The 26,385-nt window shown below is 50.9% G+C and overlaps 11 protein-coding genes across 11 annotated transcripts; 3 read left to right on the top strand and 8 right to left on the bottom strand.

The window, feature by feature from the left end:
* The first annotated feature begins 92 nt into the window (after positions 1–92).
* On the top strand, positions 93–2,218 carry PV05_03167 (pyrimidine 5'-nucleotidase). Its single transcript, XM_013463797.1, has one exon. The coding sequence runs from the start codon at positions 299–301 to the stop codon at positions 1,022–1,024; it is 726 nt and encodes a 241-aa protein (XP_013319251.1). The 5' UTR covers positions 93–298; the 3' UTR covers positions 1,025–2,218.
* PV05_03166 (uncharacterized protein) lies at positions 180–2,470 on the bottom strand. The gene has a single exon (XM_013463796.1). It carries the CDS (start codon positions 2,171–2,173, stop codon positions 1,199–1,201), a length of 975 nt encoding a protein of 324 aa, XP_013319250.1. The 5' UTR covers positions 2,174–2,470; the 3' UTR covers positions 180–1,198.
* A 2,920-nt stretch (positions 2,471–5,390) lies between these two features.
* PV05_03165 (uncharacterized protein) lies at positions 5,391–7,898 on the bottom strand. The gene is made up of 5 exons (XM_013463795.1): positions 7,643–7,898; positions 7,503–7,576; positions 6,660–7,433; positions 6,466–6,615; positions 5,391–6,417 (listed from the first exon to the last, which is right to left on the bottom strand). Exons 3-5 carry the CDS (start codon positions 6,932–6,934, stop codon positions 5,562–5,564), a joined length of 1,281 nt encoding a protein of 426 aa, XP_013319249.1. The 5' UTR covers positions 6,935–7,433; positions 7,503–7,576; positions 7,643–7,898; the 3' UTR covers positions 5,391–5,561.
* Positions 7,899–8,167: 269 nt separating this feature from the next.
* Positions 8,168–9,838, bottom strand: PV05_03164 (uncharacterized protein). The gene is made up of 2 exons (XM_013463794.1): positions 9,324–9,838; positions 8,168–9,271 (listed from the first exon to the last, which is right to left on the bottom strand). Exons 1-2 carry the CDS (start codon positions 9,650–9,652, stop codon positions 8,407–8,409), a joined length of 1,194 nt encoding a protein of 397 aa, XP_013319248.1. The 5' UTR covers positions 9,653–9,838; the 3' UTR covers positions 8,168–8,406.
* A 424-nt stretch (positions 9,839–10,262) lies between these two features.
* On the bottom strand, positions 10,263–11,140 carry PV05_03163 (uncharacterized protein; the record flags this gene model as incomplete). The annotated part of the gene is made up of 2 exons (XM_013463793.1): positions 10,263–10,436; positions 10,484–11,140. The coding sequence occupies 2 exons, from the start codon at positions 11,138–11,140 to the stop codon at positions 10,263–10,265; spliced, it is 831 nt and encodes a 276-aa protein (XP_013319247.1).
* Positions 11,141–11,716: 576 nt separating this feature from the next.
* On the bottom strand, positions 11,717–12,611 carry PV05_03162 (uncharacterized protein; the record flags this gene model as incomplete). Its single annotated transcript, XM_013463792.1, has 2 exons — positions 11,717–11,863; positions 11,919–12,611. The coding sequence occupies 2 exons, from the start codon at positions 12,609–12,611 to the stop codon at positions 11,717–11,719; spliced, it is 840 nt and encodes a 279-aa protein (XP_013319246.1).
* A 710-nt stretch (positions 12,612–13,321) lies between these two features.
* PV05_03161 (uncharacterized protein) lies at positions 13,322–14,202 on the bottom strand (the record flags this gene model as incomplete). The annotated part of the gene is made up of 2 exons (XM_013463791.1): positions 13,322–13,438; positions 13,486–14,202. 2 exons carry the CDS (start codon positions 14,200–14,202, stop codon positions 13,322–13,324), a joined length of 834 nt encoding a protein of 277 aa, XP_013319245.1.
* Positions 14,203–15,175: 973 nt separating this feature from the next.
* PV05_03160 (uncharacterized protein) lies at positions 15,176–17,305 on the bottom strand (the record flags this gene model as incomplete). The annotated part of the gene is made up of 1 exon (XM_013463790.1): positions 15,176–17,305. One exon carries the CDS (start codon positions 17,303–17,305, stop codon positions 15,176–15,178), a length of 2,130 nt encoding a protein of 709 aa, XP_013319244.1.
* A 249-nt stretch (positions 17,306–17,554) lies between these two features.
* Positions 17,555–20,795, bottom strand: PV05_03159 (uncharacterized protein). Its single transcript, XM_013463789.1, has 2 exons — positions 18,106–20,795; positions 17,555–18,057 (listed from the first exon to the last, which is right to left on the bottom strand). Exons 1-2 carry the CDS (start codon positions 20,736–20,738, stop codon positions 17,631–17,633), a joined length of 3,060 nt encoding a protein of 1,019 aa, XP_013319243.1. The 5' UTR covers positions 20,739–20,795; the 3' UTR covers positions 17,555–17,630.
* Positions 20,796–21,036: 241 nt separating this feature from the next.
* Positions 21,037–22,524, top strand: PV05_03158 (uncharacterized protein). Its single transcript, XM_013463788.1, has 2 exons — positions 21,037–21,331; positions 21,410–22,524. Exons 1-2 carry the CDS (start codon positions 21,153–21,155, stop codon positions 22,080–22,082), a joined length of 852 nt encoding a protein of 283 aa, XP_013319242.1. The 5' UTR covers positions 21,037–21,152; the 3' UTR covers positions 22,083–22,524.
* Positions 22,525–22,706: 182 nt separating this feature from the next.
* Positions 22,707–25,478, top strand: PV05_03157 (uncharacterized protein). Its single transcript, XM_013463787.1, has 3 exons — positions 22,707–23,036; positions 23,112–23,665; positions 23,713–25,478. Exons 1-3 carry the CDS (start codon positions 22,904–22,906, stop codon positions 25,171–25,173), a joined length of 2,148 nt encoding a protein of 715 aa, XP_013319241.1. The 5' UTR covers positions 22,707–22,903; the 3' UTR covers positions 25,174–25,478.
* Positions 25,479–26,385: the final 907 nt, after the last annotated feature.

Below are 26,385 nucleotides of genomic sequence, written 5' to 3'. Positions count from 1 at the left end.
ACTCACTTGGACTCAGTTCACGTGATCCTACGCACGTGGCCTCGAAATATTCTCGCTTTGGGTGGCTACAAGTCGATGATGTCGGTGACAGGAGTCATAATATCCATATATCTCATGGCGGTGCATCTCTCCCTTTTATCATGATTTCGAAGCAATAATTTCATTCCTTAACTATATTAGCGAACTGGATCTTGGCTATATTAGAGCGTCAAAAGCTACTTGCTGTCAATTAAGCCCATTCTTTTCCCAGTCTCAAACATCTCCTATCGTAAGGTATCGATCCTTCGAATCTACTTCCATGATGGGCTCCATCGACCACAGCCCGACAGACAATCGAGCAATCTTTTTCTTCGACATAGACAACTGTCTCTACCCCAAGAGCCACAATGTGCACGACCACATGGCCGTCCTAATCAACGAATACTTCATCAAACACCTCGATGTCTCGACCGAAGAAGCCACCCGCCTCCACCAGCAATACTACAAGGACTACGGCCTCGCCATTGAAGGCCTGTCCCGCCACCACAAAGTCGACCCGCTAGATTTCAACCGCGAAGTCGACGACGCCCTCCCTCTCGATGAGCTGCTCTTTCCCGACCCGGAAACCCGCAAGATTCTCGAGTCCTTCGACAAGACCAAGGTGAAGATGTGGCTCTTCACCAACGCCCACATCACCCATGGCCGGCGAGTCGTCAAATTGCTCGGCATCGAAGATCTCTTCGAGGGCATCACATACTGCGACTACTCACAAACACCTTTGGTCCCGAAACCACTGCCACAAATGTACGAAAAGGCCCTCCGTGAAGCCGGAGCGACAAACGACACTCAAATCTACTACGTGGATGATTCTTTCTTAAACTGTCAAGCGGCGTATGAACGAGGCTGGACCAACACAGTCCATTTCGTCGAGCCTACTGTTCCTGATCCACCCCAGAAAGCAAGCAAATACCAAATCAGCCATCTGCGAGAATTGCTAGTCCTGTTCCCAGAACTGATCAAGGAGAAGAACACGACCATGCCTTGACACTCAAGGACAAAAATATAATACATGGGAAAGCTCTGCCCAGTTTCTCGCAATTCATCGATACCGTTCCAACCTGCTCAATCAAAAAACAAGAAAAAGCTTGCTCGAACGCTCACACAAAGGGAAAAGAGATTCCCAGCCAGGGAAACAAAGTCGTCAAAGTCATGATATCGCTCAGGCGGAACTCTCAACAGTGATCTGCCGCCTCCGACCACTCAAGTCGCTAGGACAAAACTTCCACGCACCGGCATATCTTCTAGCAAACCAGCTGCGTGCGACCACCTCGAGAATCCAAGGTATCTCCGGAAAATCGGGCCTATGCCCATCGATTGTGAACGACTTGTCCTGGCACCCAAGCATCCACGGCGCAACGGCATATAGGTCCGTATCCATGGTGGCGAGATGCTCAGCGTGCTTCCAGACCTTCATCAAGGCCTTGGAGTCAAGCTTATGCAGGCTCACCAATGTTGGAATTTCGTCGTGCAAATGCTGGATCATGTCTGGCGCGAAGGACTCGATGATGTGTCTGAGTGTGACGCCATTGTACTCGGATGGTTTGGTGAGGAAAACGTATTTCTGATAGATGGCCAGACCTTCTACGAAAGATTCATGACCTTTGGAGTTTCCTTCCATGGCGCCAGGACGGTTGAGCATCTTTTCAATCGTGGGGAACAAATAGTCGTCTTCGGCTTTGTGGTGGTGTTCCAGCGTGGAGCAGATTTGCTGGTTGAAAAAGAGAAAGTCTGCAGCTTCCTGGGTCGAAGGCTGGATGGAGACCGCATGGTTCCAGGATGAATTCAGTGCCCTGATGATGGTGTTGTGGATCTGGGCCATCTGTCGTGCACACCAAAGCGCTGCATGGGCCTTTGGTACACACTCAGGCACAGTCTCTGGGTGAATGGTGGTGATCAGCGGATAGTGGTCGTCGGCGAAGCGTGGAGCATTTATGCTCATTCTCGACGTGCCTCGGGTGGATGTTGTGGATCGAGATGATGCAGAGCGATTTGACCGCATTGAATGTGATGATCGAAGTGACGGCGAAGAAGAGGTTGTGTAGACTTGTCGTTCAGCGTCGGAGATATACAGCAAATGCGAATACGTCGGTGATTTCGATCTTGGTTCCTTGGCTGTGTTCATGTTTGCTGGCATACCTGTGCTGACAATACGCCCTGCTTGCCACCTGGTGAAGAACAGTGTGGCCGCAGCCAGGCTCGAATGAAGTCCTTGGAACCTGTCTTGGATAGTAGTATGTCCTGTGGTCAAAGGAGTGAAAGAGCATTATCAGCGTCAGATAGAATGCGATGAAGATAAAAGGACTCCATTCGTTTATGTATGCTGACCATGAGAATTAGTCTTTTCCAGACATTCTTATGTCTGTCGCACAGCCCCATGTTCCTGACCCTGGTCTTGCGCATCAGCTGTCATACTAGCACGGCTGGATACCGGTCAGAGCGAAGCCAGCGTGCCAGGCAAAGGGCAAATCCAGCAGGCCCAAGAACGTCAAGAAGGACACTAGCGAGCGCCATGTCATGTCATCACGTCAGATCAGGTGGTACCATTTTGCCGAGATCAGAAGATTCGAAATAACTTGACAAAGCCACCATACCTACCGTGGGTAGTGCTCAGTGTGGAAAAGGCCGCAAAAGGACATGCTGCATGCCACTGAAAAGATTTTTGGAATCGAGTTCGTAGGTTGTTGGGCTAGCAGGGGTTGCGATGGGCTTGTGATAGGATGGGACCCCTTGCATTGTTCTTTCTGGTTTGGCGTCAGGTACCGTTCCAGGCACGGTTGCACGGGCCAACGCCAATACGGTGACGCCTCTGATCCCCGACTTGTAACCTGAAGACCATCGTGACCACACCCAAAGCTGAGAAAGCTGCCAGATCCGACACTTCTCAAGCTTGTCGGATGGATAAACTTGCCGTGAAGCTAGCCCAAAGCCGTGCAAAGTATTATTGACAACCACGTGGAAAGGTCGGCAAGTATCACAGTAGGTGGCGGATGACCACATACATTTTGCAAATCGTACCCGCATCGCCTTGTTTGGGTTTCCCTAATCAAACTCGAACATGGAGAATGCCTGTCGTGGACGTAGCCGTGCCAACGCAACCACAGCTGGATTCACAATCGACAGTCTGAAGAGTTGACAGGGCCAGTCTCGTATTGGATTCGATCTCGACTTGCAGCCGCAGAAGCAGCAACGAACTCTTTTGGTACGGAGTACTACGATAGTTTGAAGGACGCCCTCTACTAGTCATTCCATGTGCAAGCGAAGTGCATGAGAGGATGTTCGTCTGCATGTGCGGACGTGTTGTAGTAGTTCGCAGCCAGTCATACGTACATAGGGCCAAGTGTGCGTGGGCCAACATCGTAACCAGGAACCATTGAAGCTGAGACCTGTCTTCTTTCGGGCAAGGCGTGCCCGGCGATACCCGGCCTGAACGCTAGCCTGAACGCCAGCCATGATGGGCTTTGTTTGCTGCTGTGGGGGAAAGATCTCTTGCTGGAAGTTGAAAGCTTTGTTCTGTTTGAGATTAGGCCAGGGGGCTAGTTGGCTTTCCCAGGCCTCAATGCGCTTCTGCGGAACTCCCGATGATGAGTGCGCTTGAAGAACCCGAAGGAGTGGACGAACCTGCTCAGGCTGGAGGTGGCTGACTGATCCCAACCACCACAGTGACACTATGAAGCGAGCAGATTTTGTACCAGACCAGCGTCGAACATTGACCTTTAGAATCGTACCAGATACACGAGAATCTTACGACACCTGTCATGGCGAAGACGAAAAAGGAAGTTCCAAATATGCAAAGCGCGCCAAAGATTTGCTGCATCTGCGACGAATTGACAGGTTTGACGTGGTTCGCGATAACTTTAGTGCAGGGCGTAGGTGCGCAGGCCGTGGCAGGAGTAAAGGATCCACGAAGATCACAGAGATCGTACAGAGGCAGATCTACAGTCCCAAATGTTCTCCTCTTGTCGAAAGCACCGGGACGATATTCCTCTCCCACACAATCATAACCGACGCTCGAGACCAGGATAACTAGAACCATAATCTCGGATACCTGCCTGCGCAGCCTTACGCTCCTACAGGCACCTCCCATCTCGTATCTGCTCGAATCCAGGCAACCGGGAGATTTGAAAAGGAGTCATCCTCAGAGGCTCAGACCACTTCGTCGTCACGATCGCGAAGTGCACCGTGCTCAGATAATCGCATGATTGTCAAAGCACTGGGGAACTTCGCTTCCTTCAGCCGGTTGACGCCTTGACTCTCCACAAGCGAATATGCAGGGTCGATTCCTGACAGGATCACTTGCTGTCCAGCCTCTAGCCTTGACATCTGTCGAAATCGTTTCAAAGTTCAGCCCTGTCGCTGCCTTCTCCAATACCACCACGAGGTGTTGGAACTTGCACTTGGGAGGCTGTCTGAGCCCAGTGAGGGGATGGCCGCACTGAGCACATTTTCCCTTGTCCTCCAGATTTAAACTAGAGCATTAGAAGGACATTTCCAACGCCCGCCAGGGTGCCTTCGAGGCTGGGCAGCTTCGGACAGTGGAAGTGTTCCACCTTAGCTGTGACATACTTGTGCCTCAAAGCTCTGCACACAAGAGCCACCCGCTCCCACAAAAGTCCCCTTCTTGAACTAGTAATTACCTTAGTGCTGCAAAGCTCAGACTTGTCGATGCCACAGTCACAATGATTAGTACATACGGGTTTTGTCGAAAGAAGCCTGGTGCAGCCACAGGAGTCGCCTAAGCATACCAAGACCATGCACTATTCGATTGGTTCACCACCAAAGCCCTGGCCCAACCTGGAAGCCACATCCAGAGATGAAATGGTACTATGGTAGTCAGATGAAAGGAGCCAGATGAGGCTGTGGGAGTTGCTCAGCCACGCTCACCGGCTTGGAGGTCCTGCGACAGGAGAACCTCTCAAGAATGTCGGTGTATGTGGTCGTGGTTGCTGTGTGCACATAACATATAAGATACTCTCTACACAGAGAACGTATTTTACTGTGGATTAGCTACGATCTTCGACCTATTGTAGGCTTCCTCATTTCTTGAATTTACTACACTCTTCGCATTAGAAGTAGTGGAATAGTCCTAGGTATTTAAGACACCGGGGATAACAGGCCGACTACTATACTTCTACTAGCACCGGAGGTTGAAGCTAGAGAGGGATGGGGAAGGATTAACCACGATGGTGAATCTTTCCTATCCGAATAAGTATGATTTTGACTTCTGCGACTGGGGGACTACCTCCGGTGCATTTGGGAGTGGCTTCATGGGTTCAAAATCTCCAGTCCTTCGTCTAGGCGCGATACACACCTACCAACGGAAAGGATACGGTGATACCAAGAGCGCGAGAGTACTAGTAAGTTGTATCCTGTCTGATTATGCCAAAAACCCTTGTACCCGTCACTCCATGGCCGCCTTTTGGAGAAACGCAAGTCTCGAACACCCTCGAGATAGGAAACATTTGGCTCATGACCATACATACTGGGTCCTTAACAACGGAGAACGCCTACCAACAACCCAAGTCTTAGACGTTGTGCCTATGTAGGATGCTGCTGTACAATCGGAAGAGCACCATGTCCATGCACCTGGGTGTTTGTTCCCCAATGTGCGCTTGATTGGACAGTGGATCTGTCAGAGCAAATGTAGCAAGCACGGCTGCTGCTGTAAAGATTTGGATTCCGACGTAGGCCGCAACGTGGGTGTTGCGAGCCGCGCGGAGTATCAACGGATACTCGCCAATCCACGACGTACGTATCGCAGACTGCCAACACTGGCTCCCGGAACCCTGGGACAAGTCATCGTCTAGTACGCCCATCGCCGGAACGTCTGTTCTGCTGTCATGCACCAAACTCTCTTGGCCTGGTTCTCCAGCAAGATTTTCGCACAATCGTGAGCTGTACAATCCACCAGTGTATGTGAGTAAAGGGCGGTGCAGAAGAAGTTGCATGTTGTCATATGACAGCTGGAGTGCAAGTTCTTGGAGTCGAAGTGCTTGGAGTCGGAATGTCTTCAATGTGGGGTCCAGGGTAGGTTCATCAACCTCGACGGCGAAGGACTTCAACCTCCACTCAGGGGGGAGACTTCTGTCCCACTCGACCAATCGTTGGTTGATCTCTTTGACTCTTCCCACAACCTCTCGCATTGTCGTACCTCTGTGGAAATAAATGGTCCGCGTAATCGGAGATGCAATCCGGTAGAGGTTGAACTTGTATCTCTGATAAGAAATGATCGTGACCCGTTGGTAAGTTCCATCTTCACGGAGCTCCGTGCTATTAAACCCGGGACATGTTGTAGATACATCGTCGATGTCGTCGACCATACCGACTTGCCACTCATTCTCCTGGATGCTGCTCGACTTGCCATAGCAAAGGGCCATGAATCTGCTGAAGTTGAGCGGGTATCTACGAAGATGAACAAGACGATCCTACCCATCAGCAACAAAGCGAGCCCACCAAACCCTCCTTCGCAATTCCCTGGTGACAGAGTTGATTTGGCCCCATGATGGTTCCTGGTGTAGGCCTAGAGCCTGTGCACTTTTCAGGCTAGCACCGATGACAGCAAAAGCCCTCTTGGGTCGCCTGTGATATAGGTAGTAAGACGCCAGTAAAATGCTGACTTGCACCCCGGCACATGGCCGGAGGTGACCATCTCAATGTCACCTTCGTCGAAAATGTCCAAGAATTTTTCCTCCACCTTGGCCATCAACTTCGATCGAAGACTAGCCAATTCCAAGGTCGAACAGTATTCCTCGGTGTCACTTTCGGTTGCGTATCGGGCACCTATTGCGAGGATGAGCATGACGAGCACCAAGAAGGACTGTCGGCGCCCCGGCACATGGCCGGAGGTGACCATCTCATCCATCTCTGCTCGGAATGTAGGCTGGTGGAACACCATCATGAATCAATGGACAGAGTCGAGGAAGTTGTTGAACAGAAAGTTGACAATAGGTCCGGAGGGGAGGTCCATTCCTATCAGTTGCGAGGCCGGAGTCAAGCCCTCCTGGGTCCGAGAGGAAGCGTCTCTGCTCAGATTGCCGTCTGGTATGGCGTCGGCGGTTTGACTCAACTCTGAGTGCGAGTGGTGGTTCTAGAACACCTATGGATGACAATGCAAATCAGGACCTCCACAGGCCTCAGCCATGGCTTGCAGGAGCCTAACCTGGTCCACTATGCCGAAGGTAGACTTTCTTTCTTGAAGGATCATCGAATTGCGGGTTTGCTGCTTCCAGCCATCTGCGCTCGGCAGGGCTGGTGGGCGAGGTGTAGGCGCCTGGACCGCGTCATAGATAGCCCTGTGCGCGCTAGAACCCGACTCGCCACTTTGCGACTCGTAAGGGCTTCCTTGATCTCGACGGGAGGGATGAGAGAACCCATTGGCCTTTGTCTTGGTTGACCTCCTGCAGTTCGTTCAGAAAAGAGACATCCGGTCACTTGGCCAGAAGTGGCTCAGCATCATCATAGCTCACCTTGATCGCGGTGGATTCTCCTCGCATTCAGCGCCGCTTCGTTTACAAAGCGTACATGGTCTTTCGTTGTCGCACTATCATCAGGGAGCGCTTAGCGCTTTGCTCGTTTGGCCAGCAACGTGGTTGAGCGGTTGCCTTACCTTCAGCTTTTGCTTCCGGCATCTTATACATGCCCGCTGTACTCTTGTATACGACATTTGCGAACAACCAGTGTCCCTTTACTTCGCGCCGTTGACATTGCCGGGGAGTCCGAGAGTCTTGACACTGATTCTAGACTGAAATCTGCCGCCCTTGCGACACCAGCAAAGCGTATCACCACACAGGCTTTGAATGCGTCGGGGCAGTCGTACCTCGCTGGCTGCGCACTGGCTGCGTGTGGACGACTGGATTGTGGAGGAGGACGTGAAAAGTAGTGACGAGGCAGTCAAAGGAGAAATTCCGCACTCTTAGTCTCTCGTGAACGATGGGGTAGGGAGAGCCGGGGTGAGCGGGGTAAAAAGGGTTCGCTTTATTGAGGCTTGGCAGTAGATGCCTTCTTATCAAGACGTCTTCCGTTAGCGAGCTCCTTCGTCGGCTGGACAGCTTTTGTGAAGGTGACGGCGTCACGAGTTGACTCGCCTGCGCGGAATCAATGTTCAAGACAAGCTCTGATTGTTGGACTGGAATGTGCGGAAATTTGGACTGTCTCGGATTGCACATGATGCTAATGCTAAGTTACAATAGGTGGTGCTGTGCGTGATTCCGGCCAACTTCCTTCGGTGTCCCTCCAGTCGAGCAAGAGGAAAACAGGAAGAAAAGGGAAATCACCAGCTCACAAGCTGTCCAGACTCCGACAAAAGGAGAGCCGTGTCATAACCACTCCATGTCCATAACGCCCAGGTATTTCCGTGTTCTTGTCAATGAATCAACGTTCCGATCGACGCCTCCAGCGTTCTGCACGTTCCTCGTTAGCCTTTTGTCTCTTCTTGGCTGCTTCGTCCTTCTGCTCCACCATATCAGCGGTACACTTTTGACGTCGATTCATATTCTCCATATAGCTCATCATCCGGAACATCGCCTCATCTATGATTGCGTGTTTCCACAGACAACACCAAAGCTCGGAAATATCCATTGAATTGATCGTGATAGCATCAATATCGGTAGCGATCGTAGTAGGTATTTCGAAGAATGGAAGTTGGGTGTCGCTGTTATTGGGATCGATAGTTGCTTGCAACACTTGCGTTGGCTCTCCGTTTTCCAGATGTCGTTCCCAAACCTCCCAGACCAACGTAGTTTTTCCAACCCATTGAATACCTTTGTACCAAAGGGGCCCTTGGTCTGACTCCAATTGGAAATCTGCCTTTTGAATGGTCTGTAATTGATCGACGTCGAAGTCCTTTGGGCTTCTATATTTAGGAGTTGTGATGACGTTGATAAAGACAAACCTAGAGACATCGGAGTCTCCTTTCAAGTAGAGATCTCGAAGGTCGAGTAGACTCTCCCGAGATTGAGAAACACCAACTTCGACAACAGTATGCAACTTATGTCCGCCAACATCTTCGACCCATGCAATACCTAAGTCTGGCACTTTTTTTGACCCTCTCCATTTTCCTTTGAAGAATATCCAGTTAAGGCCCGGGGAGACATCGATTTTCGTTTGTATCAACAAACTCAATTTCGTGATGACGAGTCTATGGAGCCATTGGATGATACAAGCATGTCTCTTGCCAGGCATTGGGAAGAGATTGAGGATTGACGTGCGGGCATTGTATGAGTATTCGAGCTGGAGTCTACCTCTGATGTTAGTATATAGTTGAGTAGAGATCACAAAGGAGAGCGTACTCCTCGCTATCAGACTCAAAGTCAGGATCCTCCTCCAGCTCGTAGAAAGATGACACAGATAGTATGAACTCGCGGGGCTCGTCTGGGAATTGAAGGCCGGCCAAGCAATCTTTCAAATATGTCCGAGCTTCGTCTGCTTGATCCAGGAACACAGCTTGCTGCCGAGGCGCATCCTTCTCCTGGGGCGGTATGATTTTCTGGCCAGAATCAGAGATCTTGCGGGGGCGGATAGAGAGAGCGACAGGTGAGTCAGAGATGGAGGCCGCATGCGATGGTGACTGAATAGTTTGACGCCGAAACTGTCGGGCAGAATCATTTGAGAAAGCCATTTTGTCAGTTGAGTTCACGCCGAGAACTGATAATGTCGGCGCGGTAACAAGCTGTTTCACGGTGCTGCAAATAAAGGTAAGATGAATTGCCTCTAGCCTTCTGGCCTTCTGGCCGCACAGCAGTTTGATTGCACCAACGTGAAATTAAGTAGCGATGTTGCTGGTATTGGTGGATGATGGGTGACGGACGGTGGCTTGTAAGTGTGAGATGGAATTACATTGTCGGAATATTTGTTTACAAAGATTAGCCGACAAGAGACCGATATCGATAGCGATAGCGATAGCGGGATGCGGGGTTGGTATATTCACGTGCATATTTTGTCTTGACGCGTTCTCGCACCAAATCGCTGTCTTTGTTTACAACTCTCTGGTATTCAAGCGAATTACAGAGCAATGGGATAACCTCTGTGATACCACGATCATTATGCCATCCTCGATGGTGGCTCGATGGGCACCGTCCCACGGTGTACGGTGCCCATACCCGCACATGCCGCATATGAACACCGCTGCCCGAATTCTTGAATGTATCCAATGGTCCTTTTGTCCGGCGATATCGTGAGTAAAATCCACGTTTGTCCATATCTTGTTCTTGGCTCTTCTCTTCCAGATATCATTGTCTCTGGATCTCTTCCATTCTCGCAGAGCCTGTTGGTTCGTGAGGGGACGCCAGGGTTTCCAGATGCGCCACAAGCTTTGGCACTGATCGTGGCTCCATGAGAATCTTGCTCCCCGAGTTCGCCTCTGTGACCCAGACTTGCTGCTCCAGGAGGTCAGCATGAATGACCTAGCCAATGTTAGCTTGTGCTGCTGATTGTACTGTCGTAGGCTTACCGCTTCAGTTCTATCGTAGAACTCAGCACGATATTCGAGCTTCAAAGTCGCGTCCGCCTGCGTCTCGACTTTCTTCTTCATATGTGGCAGGAACATTTTGTGCATATCATACTTCCATATGTCGCGAATCGCCCGAGGAATGGTTATCACGCTGCCACTTATCCATCTCTCGAGTCTCCAGTAATGGAAGTCTAGATGCCCATAAAAGATCGTCACCTTCACCAGATTCTTCATGATACTCAGCAGCATGTTTACGGGGCCGCGCCATAAATTCACTCTGCGGAGTGTGACGGACCGCACCATCGAGAGCTCGTGCCGAGAAAAACCCTGAAGCTGGGGGCTTTCGAGGCTGCCAATCGACCCGAAATAAATATCGAACTTGGCCGTGTTCAGCAGTACCGGTTTCGCTTCGCACAAGCAGGATTTGCATGTGAGGAGGATGTTGAGGCCCATTGCTCGATCGCGAGATACCACGCACCAGTTGCCATGGGAGCTGGGCTTGTAGCAGTCCTCTCCTTGGATGATGATGGGTTGGTCTTTGAACAAATGGCGATAGATCATGAGTCGGACTTCCTGAGGCAGATCAAGGAATGTGACTCTAGGTTGGACAACATCTTTCAGAGTTGCGGTAGCGCTAGTGGGTGCTGTGGCGGCCATATCGACGTTGTCAGGTTGCAAAACGGTCCATCAAACGCGGAAGGAAGGTTTCAAGGGTGTGTCACAATTAGACAATTTGGTAGCCGCGTCGACTAGATTGACAGAGTGTGATCGTATCATTCAAAGAAGTGAGAAGGGAGTTAGGTGAATGTCGCGGAGATGGCAAAGACATCTGAGGACAAAGGGAAGTGATATGTGAAGACGACAGAATCACCAAGGCTATCAAGACGTACAGCGCTGGGGCCCTTCGGTTTACGGTTTACGGCGGACTTGAAGCGCAGGTATTCAAGCTGGTGACATCGATACCAGGTACTCGCCTCTGAAGGCAGCTTCCTGATTTCAATTACTGAGCAGCTCAGTCAAGACTAACGGTAGTAAACAAACTCGAAGCCACTGCCTCGAGCCCGCGAGAATCCTGCGCTCGGCAACCTCACTTGATCACAAACTCGCGGATGCTTGCACTGTGTCTAGCAGGGCGAGGACTGATTAAACCTCCGATTCTCTGGTGCTCACTCAGCGCATATGCTTCTCCCATAGTCCAGCTCAGCATGTAGCACCATCGTATCGTTTGACTCCTCAGTCTGTTTGTCCTTCGTCCACGCGCAACAGCTTCAGCAACTTAGCCACAAACTGTTCCGGCATAAAAACTACGCTGGATTCCGCCCATATCTTGTCCACATCCTTGATCCATAGGAACCGGGAAATGAGATCGGCAAGCAAAGACTGTCAAGCTCCATTAGCACGACTGAAAAAAAGACTAAAAGGGATGAACGCTCACTACTCTGACAGAATCTGCTGTCGTGACCTCATACATCACACACAACGACGCACGATTTCTGCCCTTCTTCTTCGCATACAGAAACATGGCGTTAAGTTCTTCATCGAAGGGGACGTCCGATGCCACCAGAGCTTTCAAGGCTCGCAGTGCTCCACTGCCTTCCAGTTCATTGAACGTCATTTCTGTGTACCGCGACTCTGAGTTCCACTCGCGGTGGACGCAGCAGCGATGATAACCAGTGGATATGAATTCCAGCTTCACCAGCCCTGGCAGGAAACGGTGGGCCGACTCGTAGAAATTCCGACTCTCTAAAGGCCTGTCAAAGTGCCATTCAAGTATCCATCTTGCTGAGCGTACTTTGGATAGACAATTTGTTGCGAATCCTTGAAGTGTGCCTGCGCCGCGCGAAATTGTCATCAAGGCGAAGTCAAATGTAGCGGTGTCAAGCAGGACTGGTCGGGCCTCCTGCAGACACAGTCTGCATGCGAACATGATATTCAGACCCTTGCTTCGATCGCGCCGGATCCCGAAGTCATGGCGCGCATCATGTGGCAGATATTTGTTCTTCCGTATCCGTAGGTTGTCTGAAGACCGGATGCGCAGCAGTTGACCATCAAATAAGAGGCGATAGATCGAGAGCCGGATTTCTGGAGGCAGAGTGAGGAAACTGGTTTGAGGATGCACGGTAGCCATGATCAGACTGGTGAGGATTCGTCAATCAGTTTGAGACACCTGAAGGAGAGTTCATAGATCATAGATGTCTGAACAGGACAGCGCCATCTGAAAGAGAAAAGAAACGCATTTTGCAGGTGACAAAGGGCCTTTAGTCTCACTGCGTCTTTTTCAGGTTAGTGAAGCCTGACTATCTTAGGTAACTTACCAGGTAACCAGTGGGTTGTCACTACAAGTCCTCCGACGTCTAAAAGTGTAGAAAGCCATACACCAAGAGAAGAATGAGTGAAAATTCACCTTCACGTCCAAGAGACCCCACGACCTCCAATATTCAGTCACTTCAGCTTGAAATGTATTCGTGCTCATTATCCTATGGAGCGTTGGTTCATCCGGTTCAATGCCGACAAGACAAGGCCGCCCTTAACTGGATCACGCTGCTGAATAGGTGACTAGGAGACTCTTGCTGAGTTGTGAAGAAGGACTCGTCTGATGTGCGCTATCCAAGGATCCATTGTATCCAAAGACTGTCAGTCAATCCAATTGCATTGACAATTTCAAGCGGTGGCCACAATCCCTTGAAGTACATCCATCATGCTCCTTGTAACCACTTGTCGTCTCCGTCCATAAATGGTGTCTTCGCTACTCCAGAACTGGTTCAGCCATCATTGAATCGTATCGGTTGGCAGGCAACGTCCAATGGTGCAGAGAAGAGGACCATGTCATCGAGTCTTCTACTCGAAAAGAGAAGCAAGCTCTAGTACACTTCGCTTGGTACCCGTATTTCTTACGCCACTTGTGCCCTGTGCCTCCACCCAAGTCGTTAGTGACAAAATCTCCACGCAAATGTACTGTCAACAGGTTAGCGTGATTTAAGGTATGCCTTGATGGTCATTACCATTAGGCCGTCCATGAGGTACAATGGCAACTTCAATACTAGCTCTGCTGCTTGGCCTCTGGTAGCTCTCTGGCGCATATATTGGAACATGGTCTTGTGGAGACAGCCATCCGCATTACCAAACCGATTTTTGAAGAGTGGTATGAGATACTTATCGTCATGCTCAACAAGTGCAATTGTGCTGGAATGGAGATTTGGGTAACGAATCTCCTCCATGATGATCTCGACGCTGGAAAGCTGTGATACCTTACTGAATGGCTGGGTGCACAGAGTGCATCGTGAACAAGGCGAACCCGTAGAGTGTCTGATGCGTCGAACTTGGGAGAGATCATTCGAAGAGAATCCCATGAGGCAACAGCCGGGAGAGATTCTCAGAATGCGTTCAGAACGACGACGCCATTTACCAGGCCATTCACTGCGGTCGATGTTGTAGTCAATGTCGAACATGGCTTCCGCGAATAATACGGGCTTAGCTTCAGAAAGACAGCTCTTTGACGCAAGAAGCATATTCAGACTCATGGCCTGGTCTCTTTGGCGGCCAGGCTTTATCAGATCAGGGCGTTGGCTGATTTTCACGGTGACGGGCACTACAATGCCTCTGAACAAGTAGTAGTAGATTTTGTTGCGAATCTCTGGCGGCAGGTCGAAGAACAACTTTGACACTTTCGAATGACGCGAGGTTGTGATGGAATTTGTCGCTGTCTCCATCGTCGCCATCGTGGAAGTGCACAACGGGCAGAGAGAATGGAGGGCGGGAGTTATTTCTGTCGAGGTCCACGAGAAGACTGGTTCTGGTCGTCAGACAAGTCCGCTCATAGTCCAATGACAATCAGGCCAACAACCTATGGTGTTGACAGAGGAAGACATGAGAGGGATTTTGTTTTGAAAGTTCCAACCGAGCGACCACGTCACAGCACTCCAGTGAAGGAATGACAACAAACTCGCGTGACCGGAAAGTGAAGTAAAAGACCAAGGCAGTGTGGGTAGTGAATTCTACTGCTCTTTCAGTTCGTTATCTTAACGTATGCTCTCGTCCAGTAGCAGATCCTTTGTGGCATTCGGTACGATGCGTGTGAAGACTTTGTGACCTACTTCTTTGTCGCATGACCAGCTCCTTGTTACGACCATGAAGTCGTTGCCCTCGCGTCCATGAGTTCTGGACACGTATTCACGGAGACGGCGTCTCTGCCATGCCAACCCACACTGGGTGAGGTTGGAAACGACCATCTTCGAAATAGGAGTCAGACTATGCATTATTTGGGGCTCAAGGCCGCTTCGATGCACCTGCTTCTCATCCTCAAAAGCTCATCGTGAATGTGCGCTAGCGCTGCTGATATCTTTGACAGCTGTCGGGAGCGTGAGGCGGGTGCAAAAACTTCAGCTAGCCTAATACCTGGCATCCTTGTGAAGGTGGCAGTCTAGACTGAATTTGACGGGACGCATCAGCTGTTGATCATGCAGAGGCGTAAAATGCTTTGCATAAGTATCCGTTCTCTTCATTGCCCACTCATCATCCTTGCAGTGTCTACAGCTCGTGAACGTTTGATGGTAGAGCTTCAGAGCACCTTGCGCTGCATCGTTCCTCACGTTTTGACAGCCGGACGCGACGGGTTGGTGTAACCGCAATGATAGATGGGGCGATCCTGACTACGTCTCTGCATTCGTGGCCATGGCAGGTAACTTGACAGAATTAGCCTTCAAGTTCTGCCAGTCTAGCCTTCCAACCTTCCACCCCACGAAGAAGGGTGTCGAGCTCTTCTTTCTCATCTTCTAGCTTGATCCTTTTCTCCGCATCAAGCTTGCTGAAGACATAGCCACCTTGGCCGTCAAATTGGAGTATCATGCTGTGGTACTTCCACAGACTGCGTCGGTGACTGACAGTCAGAAGTGTTGTTCCGAGACCTTTTGCAGTCTCGTACATCTTTCGTTCCATCTCCAAAGTAACTGAGCTGGTACATTCATCGAGAATGGCATATTTGGGCTTGTGATAGAATAGTCGTGCCATAGCGATGCGTTGTTGTAGGCCACCGGAAAAGACGTCCCGCCACTCTTCGACCGCATCCCAGCCGTCTGGACGATTGAGGACGGACTCAATTTCCAAGATCTTGAGGATCTCTTTGAGCGCCTCCTCTGACTCATTCTTCGCCCGAAATTCGTATAGAGTGTCGGGATAGATTATTTGGTCGCGAAGTGTACCCCTGCTGAGGTAAGGTCGCTGTGGGATGTAGAAGATGTCCTCGAAGTTCGGTTTCTTGACACTTCCACCATATACAGGCCACAAGCCGCCAAGAATCCTGAACAGGCTAGACTTTCCACAGCCGTTAGGGCCAACAATGAGCAAATGATCTCCGGGCTTGATAGCAAAGGTCAATTTTTTGACGAGGACATCTCCATTGGGACTGACAATAGGGACATCCTTGAACTCGACATTCTCACTTTCCTCGATCGTTCCTCGTCCTTGCAGAACAGTGGCATTCTCCTCGATGCTGGCGGAACTGACAAGATTCTTCTGGAACCGACCGGCAGAGACTTCATCCATCACATCTAACAGTCCTGCTACTCTGGACGTATATCCAGCAAGTTCCGTGATTTCCTTGTATGAGAACATGAGGCGCCCGAACGCGTCAGAACTGCTCAACAGCATTCGCCTGTTCTTGACGAAGCTTTCTGTATGATCACCAGCAGCTTGTAGCGTCTGTCCAGGGATCTTGAAAAATACTGGAAGAGAGCACAGTATGAGACCCAACGCGCCCCAGAAGTATTTGATGACAAAGTCTTCCATAAAGCCGTGGTAGAACCGTCTTCGCAGTATTCGGTTGACATGCCTGATCAGTGTGAAGTAGCCCTTGTCAAGTCCGTCCTTCTCTGCTTCGTGTCCAGCATACAACGCGATTTCCTCGCTGTAATCAATAAGCCGGGTATGCTGGAATCGAAACTCGCCTTCCAGTCGAGCCTCGTCTGCGACATATTTGCCAAAGGGTGGTGTGAGAGCACGCATAACGTTCGCCGAGACCTGTACTAGCAGGGCCATCGCAAACAGTCCTTCCCCACCAACAGACTTCGACAACGAATAGTTGTAGATGACCATATCCAATACCGGCTTTGCCAGATTCGAATATAGTTCTGCAAGAGAGTTGCTGAACCTTGCAATATCGACAGTAATGAGCTGATCAGCATTCTTGATCCGATCGTCCAATGCGGAAAGTGTGTAGAAAGTCATGTTGTCCAAGTATTTCTCGTGAACATGATTCGTCAATCGAGTTCGGTACGCGAGGGCGAGTCTAGTTTGGTGGTATTGGAGCATTGAATTCGTGAAAGTGGCAGGGATAGCAACCAACATCCACCACACCAACCCCAGGATGAAGTCTCTTCCACGGCCCTTGACCAACGCGGAGACGACCTTGCCATCGAGGTCGGCGACGTAAAGTGAGAGGAGAGTTCTCAGGACAAGGAACACACTGTGACTGATAATGAGGCGCAGCTCCTTGCTTCGCCAACCAGGTATGACGATCTTGAGTAGTCGGTATAAGTTCCGAAAGAATTCTCGGTTTATTTCCACTCTCTTCTTCTTGTGTTCTTGACTTGCAGCCTCCGCGTCCCCGATCGTGGCAGACTGTCGGGCACGGATTTCAGCCTGCCTCCTAGTAGCAGCTTTTTGCTCGGAGATGGCATTGTGGATTCGATGGGCTAAGGCAGCGACCAAGGTGATGTACACGGTCCGAGATATCTTTGTCCGGTGTTTGAGGTAGAGGGATGTCAATTCGGAGATCAGTTGCTTGACGGTGCGCCCTGGAGGGAGCAATTTGGATTGCGCAGCCATATTGGCGGGCAACTCGAAGACGAATAGTGGAAGAGCGCTATCGGGGTCTCTATCATGTTAAAATGAAGCCCAAGAAGGCTGCTGTTAATATTGTCGAATGTAGGTGTGTGGCACGTCAATGTCAACAGGCAATGACCGCGAAGCCTCGGTTGGAAGTGGCATGTGAATCGACGCCACGTGACCTCGTTTGAAGAGCGATATCGACGGCGACCATTTTCAACGTGAGCATCACGAAATGCTGTGCAATCCTTCTTTCAATCATGTCTCGTTATACACTCTTGCAAGAGCCTCTCTATAGAACAGCCAGCACGGCAGTGAATCCACCTTAGAATCCCTCTAGAAACTCCTTCAGCGTTATTGGCTTCCGAACAGCATTCGAAAACCCTTCGTGGAACGACACCCAGATGCGTCCCTCATCCTTGGTCTTGGTCTCAGCCCTGGCGGACGCCATTCCCTTGCCCGCCGACTTTGGTCGACTCTCATTGATGATCCGGCCGAAGAAGTCGCGCTTTGCATCTAGGTCCTTTGACATAGATTTTCCCACCTTTGCATTTGTGTTCTCCTTGTCGTCATGGAATCCAGCTTCGTTCATGAGCTGCGATGCTCCGGATCGCGCGTGCCGTGCAGCAGAGCTCTGCAACAGTCTCTCCTTCCGCAACTCCTGGTCAAGCACTTGTCTAACGGCGTACCTCACGGGTGCCGTTTTTGGCGATGAATCATCCAAATGGTAGCTGAGCAGAGTATCAAGAGGTCTGAATACGTCAGTATCATCACTGCTCTCCTGAAGAGGAGTGACTTACGGTTCCATTCTGTACGCGTAACCACTGTTGGAATGGGCACCACCGCCTTCGATCTCGACGCGAACCTTCTCAAATGACAAATCAAGGGCAAGCATGGCCCTGACAGCGTTTCTGATGCACACCTTCTCCGTGTCTTTCCGTACACTTGCAACGCTGGCAGAGCCACCAGAGCCACCAATAACCACGGGCTTGACTTCAGGAGCAAGCATTTTGCCCATGTTCGGTATCAGCTCTGTGGCGATTGTATCAACGGAGCTGAATAGCCGCAACAAGGATCCCGAGAAAGTCGACTGAAGCTCCGTTAGTAGCGTCCGGTTCTGTTTCTCCGCCTCATAAGCGGCAAAATCAGCCTTGACACCACTGAAAGGATGCAAATCGACTGGCTCGTCTTCGGGCTTCTCGTCATTCCAAGCTTTTGAGCCTTTGTCAGCTGCCGCGAAGAGATGATGGAAGCCACAAGCGCTGGTGCTCAGGTACGGCATTAGCTCCCACTCTTGACCCGAGAATACTCGACTTGATAGACAGTCATGGAAATGAAGCCAATCGTAACCCGCATTGGGTTTCGTCAAACGCACATCATCTTGGTATGCCTGCGTCGGGTATGTCGCAAAACACTCAGTAGCGATTCGGTCGTGATCACCACAGGTGTCCACCATTTCCCGCAAGGCAGCAATAGCAGCACGTTTACGAAGATCCGAGACACCTATCGCACTTATCTTGGACTCAGCAACAAGTCTGGCATCATCCGCTGAAAGAGTAGTCGGTAGATTCGGCAGGCCGGCTCCATCGATAAAAACTCGTTCAACGACTTCTCGAACACCGCCCCGGCCAACGCCTTTCTGGCCGGCTCGAGTGTCTTCAAGTAGTGGCTCGAGCCACTTCCTGGTCAGTCTGGTTTTGTTCCCATTCGCCCGTAATTTATGGGCAATCCATTCAGCCTGGACTAGGACTCCACGGATGTCGCCCTCGCCCGAACCTCGAGTACCGGGGCCTCGCTGTTTTCGCATGGCTAAGCCCCATGCATTCTCGCATAATCGACGCACGGCGTCATTCTCACAGGCGATGCTCTCTTTCTCAAACACTGTCTTCAACCTGGCTATGACTTTGTCGATCGGTGCGTTCCGAACATGGACAATCTCGGCGATAGAGCTTGTTCGGAGTGGGCGCAGTGAAGGTGCGTAAACATCGTTGCAGACCAGGATCAACGGTCTAAGCATTCTGAACCTGTCCCCCTTCTTCTTCCTGTCAGTAGAATTACTGTGAATGCCGTTCTGGGGTGAATTTCGGTGATCGAGCTGGACGAGGTCAATCAGAGCCTTGATGAATCCACCTTCGCCACCACTCGAGCTGGACCCTGTCGTGACGCCGTCGACTTCATCTACCACGACGCAAACAGGGCGGCCGGCTTTGCGAGCTTTTCCTTGCTCTTGAATCCCTCGAACAGTTTCTGTACCGAGAGCATCTTTGATCCTGCCTTTCACAACCTCGCGGCTACGGTCGTCACTGGCGTTGATCTCGAGGACTTCATATCCAGCTTGTCTTGCACAAACATGAGCTAGCGTCGTCTTGCCTAAGCCAGGGGGACCGGTTAGGAGAAGCACCTTTCGATGTTGTTGCTCGAGTTGATCTTTATCCTCGTATATCCGGGATGTCTTCGGTTTTGCATGACCTGGAAAGACCAGATCATCCCAGGATTTGAGCCATCGAAGAACTGATCGGTGGGTTCTTTCATCGCCCACGAGGTCTGTGAACTTCTTTGCTCGATACTTCTCGGTCCACATCTGGTGGAATACCGAATTGGTCAGGGGTTGAGGAGAGGGAATTTCGACCATCTCGTTTGCACCTGCTTCCTGGGTCTTTCTTTGCTTCTCGAATTCGTCCAGTTGCCGTTGAGTTTTTGCATCATCCATGAGCTTGTGAATGTCAATGCCATAGTAAGACTTTTTTGCACGGCCTGCTATGGTTGCGGATCTTTGTGCAATGGTTTGCTCGTATGATATAGCTGCTGTCTTCTGCCTCAGAGGAATGTTCAAAGTGGTACCACCCGAGGTCTGGACATTCACTGTCTTTGCTGGCAATCTTCGAAACAACGGTCGAGGCAGAGGAGGCAACACAAAGCTAGATGCGGCTCCTTGCTGCTCAGTGAGTCCATGGTTGTCTGCCTTGATCTGCTCTGCAACTTTCTTGGTGGGCAGCTCGGGCAACGAAGGCTCCTCAGTACTGGGTATTTTGGCTACGCCCGGAGCTCTACTGCTGTCTTCCTCCTGTTCTTCTTCAGCATCACTGTCTTCGAAGAAGCCGCCAATGATCTTTGGTTTTTTGGGCTGCAGCTCCGTGGGAAACGGTTGGAACAGCTTGCGTTTCTTGGTGGGAGGCAGAGCCGGAGGTGAAGAGCTTGGTGGATATAGCACAGGCGACGAAGAGAATGGCATATCGAGCGGCGAGGGTGGCACTTGTGAGGCAGAATCGTCTGAAGAACCGACAGGAGGACTCAAATTGTGAGTGAACTCATAGGTCGTGCTTGCTAAGGAGTATTTGACATCGCGCTCGTCTTGTTGGTGGAGAGTTTCGAGGTCGACGGAATTGGGACAGGAAGGGATAACAAGCGGCTCCTTGAGCGCTTCCACAGACATTAGTATAGGCCTAGAGAATGAGTGGTCGCCTGTAGATCATCCCGAATGACCCTTGTGTTCGGTAGTCGAGTTGTACAGAAAATGTTCGTCGATTGAATTGTCAGAACGCGACGCGCTTCCCCACACAATCAGAACGCGCCTCGCACATGCAACGCAACGGTGGATGAACCGCTGCACTTCTCCGCCTCTGCCGTCATACGAGCGGACATTACGCGTGGAAAGAAGCCCTCTGTCTGACAACGAGGTTTCTGGACGACCCGATGCAAGCTGGCAAGCTGCGTGTTTGTCTGTCGACATGCTGCAAATCTAAAACTGTCAGACTCATGATTTTCTCGGCCATGCACAGCGCATCTTCAGGTCAGTGAGGACTTGGTGGCACATTCTTAGGTCTATATCAATGCTCAGCAATGTCGCATGTCTCATATTCCCGGTCGCAAAGATCACTCGATCTTAAGGACTCCAACAAAACGCATTGCACCCATCGATGTGACTCCCAATCCTCCCAACACCCTCGAGCGCATCTACTCAAACTACCGTTCTGAAATGCCTCCTGGAGAGAACATAGGCGATACTTCTGCGAAAACCTTTGCAGAGTAAGTGAAGCAAGATTTCCTCAGACCAGGGCTCGTTGCGGCTTCGTGAGCAGATAACGCTGACTTTGCGCACCAAAGGTTGCTGTCCGGTCCGCTACTGGAGATCACCGTAGGTCCTGACGGCCGGCAGTGGATGCTCCATCAAAGCCTACTCATCCATCATACCCGGTTCTTTGACGAATCATATACTGTCAACGGTGAACACAAAAGGATAAAGGACGGCAAGCTGGAGCTGCGCGACCAAGATCCGAGCGCCTTTGAGCTGCTGCTCAAATGGATCTATCAAGGCAAGATCGATGATGTCTCCTGGATGCCGAAAGACGTGAAATGGGACTATGCATACACATGTCAGAAATTGTATCTACTGTGCGAGACCCTCGGCCTTCAAGAGCTCAAAAACCTGGCTATCGATCAGTTCCGTCGAGGATGCCACGAGGCTGGACTGGTCCCCGGACCTGAAGAGATGAAACCTGTATATGAGCAGACTCGGCCATCGTCGCCCTTTCGGAAGCTGGTCAGCAGGATAGCTGCGCGGCAAATCATGGATCCAGCTTCGGAGAAGGATGCTTCGTCGTACAAAGACTGTTTCGCGCTTTCACCCGATTTTGCCGTTGACGTTATCAATGCAATCAAAGAAGGTACTGGAGGCTCACTGTTTGATGATCCGACCGAAGGAAACTCATGCAGGTATCATGAGCATGACGATGGTGAGACTTGTCATAAGACTGTAAAGTTCAAGGACATGTCTTGATGTCGCCCGCAAAGAGTAGTTCCGGACGTTGGGAAGGGTCAGGGATACTCGACGAAGAATGATATGCTGGACGAATATCAGACTGTCTCTTGGACTATGTCTGGACCTACGATGCATTCTACGTGACACCAAAGTTGTCTGCGAGGTCCTTCGATAAAGATGCCCCAAACGCCGGTCACTGTTCAACTCTGGAAAAGACACTTTGGACCGAGCCACTCAGCTGTTGGTGGACATTCGGTCAGAACGTGTTAATTCCAGAGACCAGGAAATGTGTTGGCTGGGTTCAAAATATGTCGGAAATCCGAAACCTCGATGGGTGGTTCTGGACAGCAGGAAAACGTGGTGATGAAGTTAGGTTGGATCTGCCTTTCAACGCAAAACGTGGCGCCAAGGCTGGATCTGTCTCGAATATAAGTTTCTACGACACGAGCAATAGTTCGCTAATGATAATTACTGCGTAATTGACGAGTTCTCCTGTCCTGAATCGACGAGGCTGTATGTATGGCCGCCTGAATAATAAGCCTTCATTGGACGAAGTCTACAGATCACGTGATAAGCTTGGCAGGGTTCTGGCCTTCGACTTTTTGGCGTTCAGACAGTCGTGTCTCCGCCGCGCGATTGCGATTTCGCGACAAGGTTGTTGTACCGAAACAAACTCAGATCAAAAGTCGCATCCCGCTACGCAATCTCACTCGGGAGAATCTGGGGCTACTTTCAACTAGGCGGGCATAGGCAGGCGCTACTCATCTTTTGGGCCTTCGTTGAAGGCTTGCGCATCTTCGAAGCAACGGGGGCTGGGTTCATCAACAATCTTTCCAACCATGGCCAACGAAGAACAAATCGCGGCCGAAGTCGAAGACGTCCCGACCGAATTGAAGCAAGAGGCATCGGAAACCACTGCCTTGGCGGAAGGTAGCGCGGATGTACCGGTAGAATCAGAGCCAGCCGCGGAAGGTACGCGTCCACTACGACAGTTACCCTGGCGGTACTATCGATTGTATATATGCCATGCTAACACGACATGAACAGACACTAGCACTCCTGCAGAAGCCACAGTCACCGTCGAAGCCAACCCTCTAGATGCGCCAAAGTCACCAGCTCCGCAAGATAAAGCGAACGGGGAGCCAGAGGATGCTGAAATGGGCGGTGTTGACGAGGATGCAAAGGTTGAGGATGGTGATGTGGATAAAGAAAACGCCGAAGAATCCCAAGAAACACCAGCAAATGCGAATGGCACAGACGCTCAGTCCGCAGAAGCAAAAACTGCATTGGAAGCTGCCGCGAGTTCACATCTAGTAGCGCAAACGCACCAGATCATCCTACCCAGCTACAGCACATGGTTTGACATGGCAACAATACACCCACTTGAAAAGAAGTCCTTGCCGGAATTCTTCAACAGTCGGAACCGAAGCAAAACACCAGCCGTCTACAAAGACTACCGCGACTTCATGATCAACACTTACCGACTCAATCCTGTTGAATACCTCACAGTAACTGCCTGCCGGAGAAACCTGGCGGGAGATGTTTGCGCCATTATGCGGGTACACGCCTTTCTGGAACAATGGGGTCTCATTAACTACCAGGTAGGGAGCGTGAGGGCTTGTATGGTGCGCAATGCTAACGAGGATAGGTTGATCCGCAAACTCGTCCTGCCAACATTGGGCCTCCTTTCACCGGTCATTTTAGAGTGACAGCAGACACGCCTCGAGGATTACAGCCCTTCCAACCGGCACAAAACGCAGTGGTTACCCCCGGCAAACCTCATTCGTCTACCGACCGAGCAAAATCAGCGACTCCCGCCTCTAAAGGAGACCTGAACCTTGAACTCAGGCGAAACATTTATGATGACAAGGGCAAAGAGATCAAAACGAGTGAAGAGCCGGAGAAGCAGACAAATGGCGAGGGAGCGACGGCCAATGGCGCGACTAAAGCAATGGATGCGGCTGCCAGAGAACCAGCCAAGACCTTCAACTGCTATGCCTGTGGCGTTGACTGCACGCGGTCTCGTTTCCACTACGCAAAGTCTGACCCTGTATCGAGTAACGCCCAGGAGATCAAGTATGACCTATGTCCGAACTGCTACTTCCAGTCCAGGATGCCCAGCAATCACCGATCGTCGGATTTCGTCAAGATGGAAGAGCCTGCATATTCACATATTCCGGACAAAGATGCGCCGTGGACAGATTCCGAAACCTTGCTGCTACTGGAAGCTCTAGAGACGTTCGACGACAATTGGGAGGCAGTCTCGAAACATGTTGGCACGAGAACGAGAGAGGAATGCGTGCTGAAGTTCTTGCAAATGGACATCCAAGATCAATATCTGGAAGACGGACCCTTGAACGGCGGTGCTGCTCTCATGAAGACGTTAACCGGACGAACTCCAATCAACCCGGTGGACAATCCAGTCATGTCGGTCATGGCATTCTTAACGCAGATGGCAGATCCCAAAGTCGTTGCTGCAGCAGCAGGTCGGTCGATCGAGGTCATGCAACAGGAGATGAGAGCCCAGCTCGAGAAAGGGATAGGTGGAATTGAATCAGCCACTCCTAGGGATCAGGACAATGAGAATCTTAAGTTCGAGGACACGATGGAGGTTGATGAGACAGCCGTGGAGAAGAAGACGACGACGCCGACCGAAGCTGCTGGCTCCACAGCTGTCGTGACTGATATTGCAAGTGTGGGCACTGCAACTGCCGCGGCACGATCAAGTGGTCTCGCCTCTCATGAAGAAAGAGAATTGACACGAATGATCGGGGCAGGTGTCAATCTAACGTTGCAGAAGTTCGAGATGAAGATGTCGCAGTTCTCGGAGATGGAAGAATTGGTCCAGTCTGAACGCAGAGACCTAGATAAGGGTCGACAACAGTTGTTCTTGGATCGACTGGCCTTCAAGAAAAGGATGAAGGACATGGAGAACACTTTCCGCCAGGCTAGCTTGAAAGCTCCCGAAGAAGGCATGCGCATGATGCAGGAGGCCGTCACTAGCAACGCTGGGCAACGGTTTGGATTTCAGGATGGTAGCGAAGGAGAGGACGGAACAGTGACGGTTGTTACCGCAGACGCTGGTGACGGGAGGCCTGTAGATCTTTAGTGAAGCCTGTCACGTTTGTCCCAGCGATGGATGGCGTTTGGGAATGGGAGAGAGTGTCTCTCACGGACACAACCCTGGGGGAAAGGGCATGGGTCTCGTCGATGTGTCTCATCGTGATGCATTTGCCGAGCTTGAATTGCGCCCTCCTGGTACGGAGTAGGGAGGCCGCATTGGATTGAATACCTGGTATGTAGCACTACAAGAATTGTCCTTCTAGAATGCCTTATGGCCACGATTGTACAAGACTTGTTGGTCGGCGAGGCTGCACATGAAACGAGCGTTGATGCGCCTGATTTGTTTCTCCGTCTTTCAGTGCAATCCATGTCGAATACATCACGGCCTCGCGCCTACATTAGGTATCATTGTCTGCGTGTCTCAGCGCGGTCTGATATCGACGCTGACATCGAGACCGTGGCTTGCGTATCGGTTAAGCAAGACTGATGTTCCAGAGCACCTCAGAAGGCCAGTCGGATTCTGGAGCTGACGATGGCCACCTTCGCTTTGTACTTTAACTACTAGTGGGATTTTGTGCCGAATGGTCTATGCTCCGATCTATTTGAACACTCCAGGACCCCAGAACACCCACGGACCTCACCTGTAAACACCGCTAGTTGTTAAAATCCTAAAGGAGTACGATTTATTCTTAGTTATCCCACCGTCGTATCTAGTACAGGTTAAGGCCAGAAAAGACCTTATCGTGCCGTGCTCTGCGTGGCCTGGGCATGTCTGGACTACGCTCCATCACCTACAAACACTTTGGCGAGACAGATTCGGAAATGGCTGCCATTCTTGCTTCGACCGGAAGAACCCAAGCATTGGCGCTGCAGACTTTCAGCCGCCGACCATCGACGCCTCGCGACGCCGTGATCATCAGCGCATACTTTCCCCTGACCTATCCAAGTCGGCGCTTGAACCCCAGAGCCCTCTCAGATGTGCGGAACCAAAAGCTTGCGTCAGCCGGTGAATTGCTGTTCATGTTGCATTCGTTCTTCATCCCAGCAGGGGTAGATGAAGAGCTTGCTCTCCCTTGTAATCTTGCCATGTTCTCAACCCAGTCAGATCACACAATTCCTTCTTGAGACTGAATGCGACCATACGGCGCTACCGGCAGCAGGTCGCTTAAGCAGTTGGTCAGTCCTCCTGTTTGACTCTGCCTGACTCAAAGCGTCCGTGCCCATCCAAAATAGCACGTTAGCAACCATTGTTTTGAGG

Source organism: Exophiala xenobiotica, assembly GCF_000835505.1.
Source record: "Exophiala xenobiotica strain CBS 118157 unplaced genomic scaffold supercont1.2, whole genome shotgun sequence".
In the NCBI taxonomy this organism is placed as follows: domain Eukaryota; kingdom Fungi; phylum Ascomycota; class Eurotiomycetes; order Chaetothyriales; family Herpotrichiellaceae; genus Exophiala; species Exophiala xenobiotica.
Note: the sequence above shows the minus strand (reverse complement) of the source record. Positions and strands in the feature narration are given on the sequence as shown.

Excerpts from the sequence above, each read along its gene's own strand:
- PV05_03167 (XM_013463797.1), top strand. The coding sequence starts at position 299 with ATGATGGGCTCCATCGACCACAGCCCGACAGACAATCGAGCAATCTTT.
- PV05_03166 (XM_013463796.1), bottom strand. The coding sequence starts at position 2,173 with ATGCCAGCAAACATGAACACAGCCAAGGAACCAAGATCGAAATCACCG.
- PV05_03165 (XM_013463795.1), bottom strand. The coding sequence starts at position 6,934 with ATGATGGTGTTCCACCAGCCTACATTCCGAGCAGAGATGGATGAGATG. Across the intron at positions 6,616-6,659 it reads ACCTCCGGCCATGTGCCGGG|GCGACCCAAGAGGGCTTTTG; the intron begins GTGCAAGTCAGC and ends CCTATATCACAG. Across the intron at positions 6,418-6,465 it reads GCTCGCTTTGTTGCTGATGG|ATTCATGGCCCTTTGCTATG; the intron begins GTAGGATCGTCT and ends CAACTTCAGCAG.
- PV05_03164 (XM_013463794.1), bottom strand. The coding sequence starts at position 9,652 with ATGGCTTTCTCAAATGATTCTGCCCGACAGTTTCGGCGTCAAACTATT. Across the intron at positions 9,272-9,323 it reads TTTGAGTCTGATAGCGAGGA|ACTCCAGCTCGAATACTCAT; the intron begins GTACGCTCTCCT and ends CATCAGAGGTAG.
- PV05_03159 (XM_013463789.1), bottom strand. The coding sequence starts at position 20,738 with ATGTCTGTGGAAGCGCTCAAGGAGCCGCTTGTTATCCCTTCCTGTCCC. Across the intron at positions 18,058-18,105 it reads TACGCGTACAGAATGGAACC|ACCTCTTGATACTCTGCTCA; the intron begins GTAAGTCACTCC and ends TGACGTATTCAG.
- PV05_03158 (XM_013463788.1), top strand. The coding sequence starts at position 21,153 with ATGTCTCATATTCCCGGTCGCAAAGATCACTCGATCTTAAGGACTCCA. Across the intron at positions 21,332-21,409 it reads TCTGCGAAAACCTTTGCAGA|GTTGCTGTCCGGTCCGCTAC; the intron begins GTAAGTGAAGCA and ends TGCGCACCAAAG.
- PV05_03157 (XM_013463787.1), top strand. The coding sequence starts at position 22,904 with ATGGCCAACGAAGAACAAATCGCGGCCGAAGTCGAAGACGTCCCGACC. Across the intron at positions 23,037-23,111 it reads ATCAGAGCCAGCCGCGGAAG|ACACTAGCACTCCTGCAGAA; the intron begins GTACGCGTCCAC and ends CGACATGAACAG. Across the intron at positions 23,666-23,712 it reads GGGGTCTCATTAACTACCAG|GTTGATCCGCAAACTCGTCC; the intron begins GTAGGGAGCGTG and ends TAACGAGGATAG.